The sequence below is a fragment of the Gymnodraco acuticeps genome, unplaced genomic scaffold, assembly GCF_902827175.1.
Source record: "Gymnodraco acuticeps unplaced genomic scaffold, fGymAcu1.1, whole genome shotgun sequence".
Taxonomy (NCBI): domain Eukaryota; kingdom Metazoa; phylum Chordata; class Actinopteri; order Perciformes; family Bathydraconidae; genus Gymnodraco; species Gymnodraco acuticeps.
The window spans coordinates 322,792-332,970 of record NW_022990518.1 but is presented as its reverse complement, the minus strand read 5'-3'; the positions used below and the strand labels follow the sequence as shown (position 1 = coordinate 332,970).

General features: G+C 39.9%; 1 protein-coding gene across 5 annotated transcripts; it reads left to right on the top strand.

Annotated features, from left to right (window-relative positions):
• Positions 1 to 4,222: 4,222 nt before the first annotated feature.
• LOC117553310 (zinc finger protein 883-like) lies at positions 4,223 to 9,926 on the top strand. Of its 5 annotated transcripts, none has more exons than XM_034227190.1 (4): positions 4,223 to 5,267; positions 5,830 to 6,004; positions 7,434 to 7,501; positions 7,577 to 9,926. In XM_034227190.1, the coding sequence occupies exons 1-4, from the start codon at positions 5,067 to 5,069 to the stop codon at positions 8,864 to 8,866; spliced, it is 1,734 nt and encodes a 577-aa protein (XP_034083081.1). In that variant the 5' UTR covers positions 4,223 to 5,066; the 3' UTR covers positions 8,867 to 9,926. The 5 variants fall into 5 exon arrangements, with proteins under 5 accessions (XP_034083081.1, XP_034083079.1, XP_034083080.1 ...); XM_034227188.1 differs by having other exon boundaries at positions 7,562 to 9,926; XM_034227189.1 differs by having other exon boundaries at positions 7,434 to 7,546; positions 7,622 to 9,926.
• Positions 9,927 to 10,179: the final 253 nt, after the last annotated feature.

Here is a 10,179-nt window from a genome sequence, read left to right as displayed (position 1 = left end):
ACATTAATAGCATATTAAAACATATTATAAAATGATATCTAAAAACATTCATTTAAAAGCAATCATATACAATGACATTTTAAAAACACTCATTGAAAAGCAATGATATAAAATGACATTTAAAAACACTCATTTAAAAGCAATGATATAAAATGACATTTAAAAACACTCATTTAAAAGCAATGATATAAAATGACATTTAAAAACACTCATTTAAAATAGATGCATGAATAAAAGTTACAAGGCAGTGTGAGATACACCTGAAATGTTTTAGGTCTGACTCTCAATCATTGCTAACTTTTTAGCAGAAATAGTTTTCTATCACCTCCCTTTCTTTCCTCTTTCTTGTTTAACTTGTCCTTTAGAAAGACAAGTCCCATCTGCAAACTTGAAATACATATTCAGAAGATGTAGGTAGCATCAATGTCATTACCTTTTCTAGCTTAGACTGCAAAATATCGACACATTTAGCAGGCTTGTATTGTAACTACGTCCGACGCCAGGTCTGTTGGGTTTAGAAAATCTTAAATTTAAGTATCGAGTAGCTGAGCTACAATGCAAAGAGTCCCCTTTTCTGAACCAATAACAGGCTGTGATGGGAGCCAGGGCCTCTGACAGGTCACACTGCCTCTGTTCTCACTGCAGGAGAAACCACAGATGGATTTGGCCCGATGATGAAACTCTGGTATGTGGCAGCTGTATCATTTGGCATAACAATGCACCTTGTTCTGTTTGTCATTATAAGACAAGTTCTACCAATGAAAGCTTGGGAAGACTGCTGTGTGCTGCACTTTATCGGAAGTGGGGAGGTTGCGCCTGATGAACCTGATGACATTATTCTTCTCCTCCCCTTAGTGCTACAACTTAGTCGATGTACAAAATCTGCTTTGTATCCTCGCCTCCATTAAGTCAGGGTTTAAGAAGGGACCATAGAATCCATCTCGACTGAACTTCAATGAGACACATGGGAAGCTAGTTTTGAGCACACGCTATTATTGGAAAATCACCTGTATTAACATCATATTCCAACAAGAATCTGATGTACGTTGTTGGCTACATTGTTGTTAATGTGAACCTCTTCGTAAATTACTCATCAGTGCTATGGCGGCTACAGAAATACCGCAAGGAGATCGCATAGATTGTGATTGACTACCTGTGTTTCTTCCTATACTTTAAGTGTTATACCTGGGTGGCGATTGTTGAGAGTGAATGCAATATAAAGCAACGTCATTCAACTGCAAAAAGACATTAGAAGTTACTTGGATGTAGCTTCAGTTAACAAAAACACATTCTTTGGACGACACTAGAGGTAAATAGAGTAATATTTCCAAGCAATAGATATCACCATCGACCATAGTATTCACTTTGCAACTTTGCCAGTTGATTTCTTACATAAAGAATATACCACATATTTTTGGTATTACAATATAAAAATGCTATTTTAAATCTTTAAATGTGGCTCTATGCTAACCTTTAGTACATTTAGAAGAAATCTACAGAAGAACACATTTAGAAAAATAAACACCCAAATGTGTAATTTGGAGGTTTTCTTTTCACCATTCTTGAAAGGTGGGGTAGGTAAGTTTGAGAAACCGGCTCGAGATACACTTTTTGTTATATTCCATGGAATGCTCTTAACATCCTGATAGTAATGAATATCTTAAGTGCTTTGACAAAAAATCCATAAAGAAATGCCATCTGTGGAAGCCGTGGTACTGTCTGTCAGCCTTCCATCTGTGCACAAACTTATCTCGTGCCCTCATTGGTCATGTGCGCGTTCGTGTGTGTTGGAGGAGGGGCTCTGTGAGGAAGTGGCAGATTTTTTCTGGCTGTGTATTTTCAAATTCTAGCGCATTCGAGCTGGTTTCTCCAAAATTACCCACCTTTAAGTAGAAGGCAAAATAGCTTAAACTCAAATGTTAAAAGTGCATTTTTTCCCCTGTAGTGTCTCACCTTAACAGGGAAGATGTATTACAAGTAAAACACAACCTGATTTATTTTCATAATTCCACCTAATATTGAAGTGTTGCTATGAATGTTGTAAATCTTATGGTTATCAAACATATAACGTAGGTATATGACAGAAGAACCATTTGACTATAAATGCAGGCTGGCTACACACTTTTTAAAGCCACATTTAAAATGTATAGGGAATTGCCTGATGCTCAGAACATAGATTTCAAAGAACTATTCCTGTAACATGTCCATTTTAATCTTATATAACTCCATATGAACATCATTTAAGGCCTAAATCGCCCACCTTTCTGTATTAAAACAGTTAAAAAGTAAGTAAAAAGTTGAGTAAATTCAACAAAAACACAACAGATGGACTCAGAAATGTTTTTTCTCATTTCGTCCAATCAATGGCTGCGTACTGTTCTTCCCTAACACCTGCCATGAGACGGGCCCACCTATCAGAGCGAGGGGGTGATTATCATTAGTTTCTATCAGAGGAGCACGCTGTCATTTTATCTCAGAGCCAGACTTCCTCGGGCCTCTCCGGAGTTCCTGATATAGGCGTACAGTTAATGAGGGAAATACCCAAAGTTAAACCGAGCATGGAAGCCTGAGAGGGGCGAGAGGGAGGAGGGAGAGGCTGGCACGTGAGAGGAAAAGTATCAGGAGAAAGAGAGAGGGATGCCGGGAGGACGGAGAGGCGTCCCTGCTGTGGCTGTGAGGGTCTCTGGCATGATGATTTGGGACAGAAAACGAAAATCACATTGCCAGGGATTACTATACTGCTGCAGTGTCCTCATGCTTCTGGAGGAGGATACCTGGGATTTCATACAAAGAGAGTCACACTTTCTTCTTTTTTAATCACATTTTTGCAAGAGGAGTTCTTCACGGTGTGGATAACTCTGGGAGTACAATAATTTTTTCAGGCAAGATCAGCGGATCAGTGTTTTTGTGTGCTGTGTATCTGCTGTTTCTGATCAGGTGCAGAGCTTAGTCGACTGCTGGACAGGGAGTCTCAGCTATTTGTTCACAGTGGCTAAGTTCTTCACTTGTGCAGAGGTGATGTATGACAGAAAAGCGTATTACTCACTTTAATGTACATAATGTTTTCCAAAAATGTGAATGATTTTGAAAAGTCTCCCACAAAAAACTAAGGGAATCTGAAGATGTGCTCAAACTGTAAACAAGTAGGTTATTAGGTAGATAATTAAAGTCTGATCAAAAAGACCAAAACCAACAATGAATTTGTCCTAGTAGCAAAACAGTGTTCGTAGAAGTAAGTCAAAATAAACTACAGTGAGTGTGTGTTCATGGTAATGAAGGAGCAACAGTGTAGCTCCCTTACTGTATATGTTTTGTAATAGATAACATGAGCTCTATGGCACAGAGGAAGAAGATATGTAGGGTGTTACATTTGTGCAAGCCTGAAAATACTCCATAAGAAATACATGATTGTTTGAGTTTGAGTTGACCTGTTTGTGTAGTTTCTAAAAACTACACATCCTGGCTGTTATAGCACATTGGACTCTTTATATAAATGTATATTGGTGAAGGGTTAAATGGGAAAGGCATTGAGTGCTATTGACTGGGAAGGATAGTCACAGAAAATGGAGGTACAGATTCATAAATAGTTGGATTTGGTCTTTTTGGGGGGATTTGTTAACATAAAAAAACGTTATTCACAATTATTTATGTAATTATTAACACCATAACCAACATGCATTAACACAGCCATAATGATTGAACATTTAAAAAACAAGATACAATATTATTATTTTTTCTACTTTATTATTAATGAAACATTAGTTGAACGTAATTGATTTGTGTCAATGAAGGGACAAAAGATAACACATAAATTATCTTGGAGAAGAATAACATTTGCACCGGCATGCATTATCAGATGTAATCAGAAGTGTTGTGTTTCCTTCCCTGTGTTGTGCGGAATGACTGACCATTTGCAATGTTGCCAATTGAACTTGCAATTATATTTTAAATGGTTTTACTTTTCCTAAGAACAGATAAGATAATATCATCATATACATCAAAGTGTATTGGATATATAACAAGTGTCCAATGTTTAGTTGTGACAATGACAATAAAGGAAATGTGTTTTGCATGAGGGTTGAATTCCTGCCATGTCTTGTTTAATGTGCAGAATTTGACACTTCTCAGAGGCTTTGCACGGTGCCACCAGGGGCCACATGTGGATTACTCCCAGGAAACATCTGGCCTCCCTCTGGTGCCTTCTGAGCTGAGCGCAGTTAGATCTCACACATTGGCTCAGTTCAGCAGGAACCGGAGTCACGTCAACACACAACGTTTTGTCCTGAATGCCGAGCCAATGATCTGTGGTCACATTCAGGGAGGAAAAGTACAGGGATCATGTGGGATCTCATTTGGTTAGTTAGCATAATACTAGTTAAGTTAGCAAAATGTTTTTATTTTCTTCAAAAGTTCTCTAAGTACTTCTTTGTTTGGTAGATGTTGTCCATACAGTACTGTATTATATATTTCAGGTTAATATATCATAAGATTGTGAGCTCTCTAAGATAATTCACACTTAAAAGATTATCTAAACGTTATTCAAATAAATAAAATAATACAAAAACTAGATATTTTCCCACAAATTGCTCTTGCTATTTAACCTAAGACAATGTGTTTAAACAAAGACATATTTGAAGTAATTTATATACCAAACCTGGCCTAATATTCTCCTCTTGCTACAATAAATACAATGAATATTTTCTATCAAGAACATAGGCTATGTATAGTAGGCCTATGTATCGTACAAAATCAATGTTCAACATCACTCGAGGCGCTACATATAAGGCCATTTATATATCTCTACTAGGGGGTGTAAACTGGTTATTGTTTTTTTTTTTATTAATAAGGGAATCAATTTATGGAGGAAAAATATCAAAAAAAGGTAATGACGTAGTAATGATGTAGTACTAGTTTCCCTCCTGTAGAGGGCGGGCGTGTTCCTAAAGGGTGCCACACGAAGAAGAGAAGAAGAGAATGCGGAACAACAACAAGAACACTTCGGTAACGTGCTCGGTGCAGAAAATAAAGATTTAAATATACATTACAGCGTGAAGTTACTCACAAACATGTCCAATCTGGAGACTTTAGAGACTCAGATATGTGCTCTAATGGACACCGTGGTGGAGGAAGCGGTGGCGGAGCTCGGCAGACTCCTGGCCGCTCAGCAGTGCTCTTCCCCGGCTATAGTCTGTGCCGTGAAGAGCGAGGAGGAAGAGCGCGAGGTGACTCCGCGGGGGGGGAGACACCTGTGTGATAACACTATAACGGTAACACACACACTGGCTCAATACTACATACACTGTGTCTACTATATTCAAAATTCCTCAAATAATTCCACTTCAAATGCAGTTCGAGTTACATTTGCTAAAAACTACACGGCCCTGTCTGCACATAATTGTACTTGTTTTACGGACTTGTAACCGAGTATTCCTTTACTCTAGTATTTATACTTTAACTTCAGTACAGTGTCTGAGTACTTCTTCCACCTTTGCACCAATGTTATAAACATTCAACTTGGCGAACAATAAGTTAAATGTAACTAAGTACACGTACTCAGGTACTGTACTTAAATACTACTGTATTTTGTACTTATAATACTACAATAAATATAATATAATACTGTATGCTACTTAGTTCTTCTACTCTACATTGTTGAAGAAAAACAGTGTACTTTTACTGTACTACATTTCTATAACACTCATATTACCAGCTACTTTTTACATTTCAAAACACCTGACCTTTCTTAATATAATGATATATATATATGATTTAGTTCTATAACTAACTCCTCTCGTGGCTCTTCATTCTTTATATCTTGTAACTATACAGAACCAGTTTGCATCCCTCATGGAGGCACGGACCAGAGCTGCTGTAGAGAAGATCCTGACGCTGCTGAAAGTGTCTCTGTGTGAAGCGGCAGAGCAGAGGGCTGGGAGGAAGGACGAGAAGAAGCAGAAAAATAACAAGAAGCGGAAAGCAGGGCAAGTGGCTGCGCCCAAAAAGCGTGAGTCAGTTAACAGATTGAGTATCTGTGTAGAAGCTTTGTCTGTTCACGTTTTTGTACATAAAACAAGGTTTATGTTAGAGTTCTTTGTTACTAAAAGAAAGGGCAATGACCACATGTATAACAATGGTATTAAGCCAGATACTATTTCATATGGTTTCTTTAAATCCATATGAAATACTGACAAAAAGCACCTGCCCTCTCACTGACTGGGTGAAGACTGCTTCGTAGGGTCAGTATTAGTTGGACTTTGAATTCTATTAAAACTGAACCACTATAATTCTCCTCCCACAACAGACAAATATTGTATTTTTAAAGCTGAATGCCAACACATGTTTTGATTGAACCAGAGCATTTTGGAGATTATCACATCAAAGTCCCTTTAACCCTTGTGTTGTGTTCGAAAGCTGTTACCGTTCATGGAGTTCGCGGGTCAATTTTGACCCATGATTTATTTCAGTCCAAAACACACACAAAAAATGACTATCATCCAATATTGTTTTAACTACATCATAACTAACTTATTATGCATTCATAACCGTACAATCCTGTTGTAATTTAATGTTGTGGCCCAAAACACATTACCCCACATATTGCCCACGTGCATGTGTGAGTTCAGGTTCAAGTGTTAGTGTACATATTCTTTGAGAAAGGTCGAGTTCTCGTGGGGGGAGGGGGGGCAGAGCGATGGGAGACCAGGTGCATGTTGCAAACAATGATTGTTACAGTGGATGAAGGGGATGGGGTGTCTAAAGTCAAAGATGAATCTTGATTGGGCCAAATTTTATCCCAACACCAAATTATACACTTTTTTTTAGAGACTTTCAGCCTTGGCTAAAATGGTCAAAATCAGTTTTGTAGTGTTTATATAGCTGTTGTGGAGGATATCATGAAGCCTTGTTCCGAAAAAAAAAAACTAGAGAGTAGTTATTATATAATTTGAACTTGAAACGGATCACGGGAGACCCGAACACAACATAAGGGTTAAGAGGGATTGCATTGTTTACAGGAAATAACGTGATCTAAATTCATTCAGATACATCTAGTTTTACACAATCTTTTTGCCATTATTGCGTTCACTGTTTGGGTTAAATGTACAGTTCATCAGCTGTTCTGTACGGTTATTGCTATGCATTGAATATCACATGAGATATCCATAACATAAATCAGCTGCCTTCATTTTACTAACTGAAGGAACTGACCTAAGTTATCTAGTTTGATAACCGTTTCAGTTTTCTTTAAAGTCTTTTGTGGTAAAGTAAGCAGTTGTAGCAGTTAGTAAAGAGCTTGTAATTGATTTAAAAATTCTATTTTACAATTGTGAAACATATTTCCTTCTCTTACAAACAATTTGTTTTCTAAATGACCAAAAGCACTTTGTGTACATTAGATTGGATCGTTTAAATTGATGTCTTTTTATTTTTTGCAGCAGATTCAGACACACATGAGAGTAACTCTGGGACCCCGTCTGAACCTGGAGCAGCCTCCGAGCCGGAGGTAACAGAGCAAGAGGTAACAGAGCAAGAGGTAACAGAGCAAGAGGTAACACAGCCGGAGGTAACAGAGCAAGAGGTAACAGAGCAAGAGGTAACAGAGCAAGAGGTAACAGAGCCGGAGGTAACAGAGCAAGAGGTAACACAGCCGGAGGTAACAGAGCAAGACGTCGTCCAGGAAGATACCGGCCCTTCAACTATCAAACCCACCAAGAAGAGCACAGGGCCTTTCAAATGTCCTTCTTGTGACAAACAATTCCGTCTGAAGTGTTGGATGGACCGTCACTACCGGACTCACTCCAAACCTCACCTTTGCTCCGAGTGCGGCAAGGGATTCGCCGACCAAAGGATGCTCATCGCACACTCGAGAAAACACACCGGAGAAAAGCCTTACGAATGTTCAGACTGCGGGACTGAGTTCGCTTACAAAAGCACCTTCAAAAGACACATGCTTAACCACAGCCTGAAGGAGCACAGCCTGAAGGAGACGAGCTTCCACACGTGCTCGCTGTGTGAAAAGCAGTTTGAGGGGCTCGTGACGTTTCAGCGGCACAGGTGCTGCGCCTTGAAAAAGACGTTCAACTGCTCGCTTTGCCTGGAGACGTTTACGTGCAGCCAGAGTTTGGTCGATCACGAGCAGCTGCATCCAGGCGCCAGATATTACGTGTGCGAGGTTTGCGGCGAGCGTTTCTTCTCCACCTCGTCTCTGGCCACACACCGGGTGACTCATGCGGAAAGGAGAAAATGCTGCGAGGAGCTCGGCCTAGGAACCAGCGACCCGAGCGTCCTGAAGAATCACCTGAGCAAACACACCGGAGAAAAGCTCTTCTCCTGCCAGGTGTGCGGTAAAGGCTGCAGTCACCAGTGCGCCCTGAATCACCACATGCTAACACACACTGGGGACAAACCGTATGTCTGCGAGACCTGCGGGAAACGCTGCGGCCACTCCAGTGCGCTCGTGAACCACATGAGGGTCCACACGGGGAAGAAACCAGGGAAGCCTGTGTGTAATATCTGCGGCAAAACATTCGTCCGCTCGGTCAAACTGAAGTACCACATGAGCGTTCACACGGGGGAGAAGCCTTACGCCTGCGACCTGTGTGATAAAAAGTTCAGCAACCCCAGCAATCTCAAGACACACATGAATATTCACTCGGGAGAGAAACCGTACGGCTGCAACATCTGCGGCAAGAGGTTCGCTCAATCCGTAGGCCTCAAGCTGCACTGGCGGGTGCACACAGGAGAGGAGCCGTACTGCTGCTCAACCTGCGGGCAACGATTCATGTTCAGCGGCAATTTCAGGAAACACGAGAGGGCTCACCTGCAAAAAGAGCCAGGAGATGGACAGTCTGAAAAAACTACAGTGTAAATATGAAAAATGTCATTGCTGAATATTAAAGGGGCCCCATTATGCTCTTTTTCAGGTTTACATTTGTGTTTGGTGCCTAGTCTACTGTGACATGTTTCCAGATTTAATGGTTCAAAAAATGTATTCGTCAATAGTATCAGAATTCCGGAAATACACTTATCTGCTTTCTTGCAGAGTTAGACGAGAGGAGCAAAACCACTCTTGTTTCTCTACAGTAAATATGATGTTACAGCCAGCAGCTACTTACATTAGCAAAAAGTCTGGAAACAGGAAAACATCTATCTTCGCTCTGTCCAAAAGGAACATTATTTTGTACAGACAATATACAACAAGTTCATGCTTACCAAAAAAGTTGTTTTTTTACATACGGAGAGGCTTAGTGGTCATATTTTTAATAAGATAGGATCATGTCTGCTAGCTCCAACCTCCTTTTTAACAGAGATAAAGCAAGAAAGTGGATTATCTTGTTTTTTCTCAAGATGTCAAAACTTGTTGTCATGGATATTGGAGCAGATGGACCCAAACACAGGAGTCAGGTCCAACAACAGGATACTTGAATAGAATAACTTGTTATGCATGGTCTGTGCTGGCAGGACCAAGCAGAACCAAACCAAAGACTGAACAGAACCAAACCAAGAAGAGTTGAAGGGCAGGTGGAGAGATGGGTGGAGATTAAGCTCAGGTGGGAGGATGAGGTGATTAGTCAGGAGAGCAGGGAAGGAGCTGATTGGCTGGGAGAAAACTAGGAGCAGGAAACGAGGCTGATTCACAGCAGGTGTGTGAGGGAAAACACAGCAAACAGATCAAATAATTTAGACAAAAAGGCAAAGCTTAGACCTTCATTATCTGACAGAAAAATATGTTTTTAATACAAATTATTTCTGATGCAATGATGTTCAATTTAATGAAAATACATATCTTGAAAAATGTTTTTTATTGACATTAAACTGAGCTCAATAAAAACGTTTTTTTTAAATGTGACATACGATACGATAATACTTTATTTGTCAGATCAAGTCTGAAATTTGACTTGCGTCACAGCAGCTCCATGTCCAACATCAACAGACAAATATCCAGACAAAAATACATGAAACAACAAACATTTAACATAACAGCAGGATCAGTGAGAGAAAAGCTGCTCAAAGAGCCTTCAGCGTGCATTTGATCTGGGATCAGCTCTGTATTTACTGTGAGGATTGACTGATGCACAAAGGAGTGCTTCAGTCTGACTTTATTGAATCGTGGGACCCTGTATCTCCGATTAGATGGTAGCAGTTCATATAGTGACCAGAAAAATCCCAGTAAATCAGGCG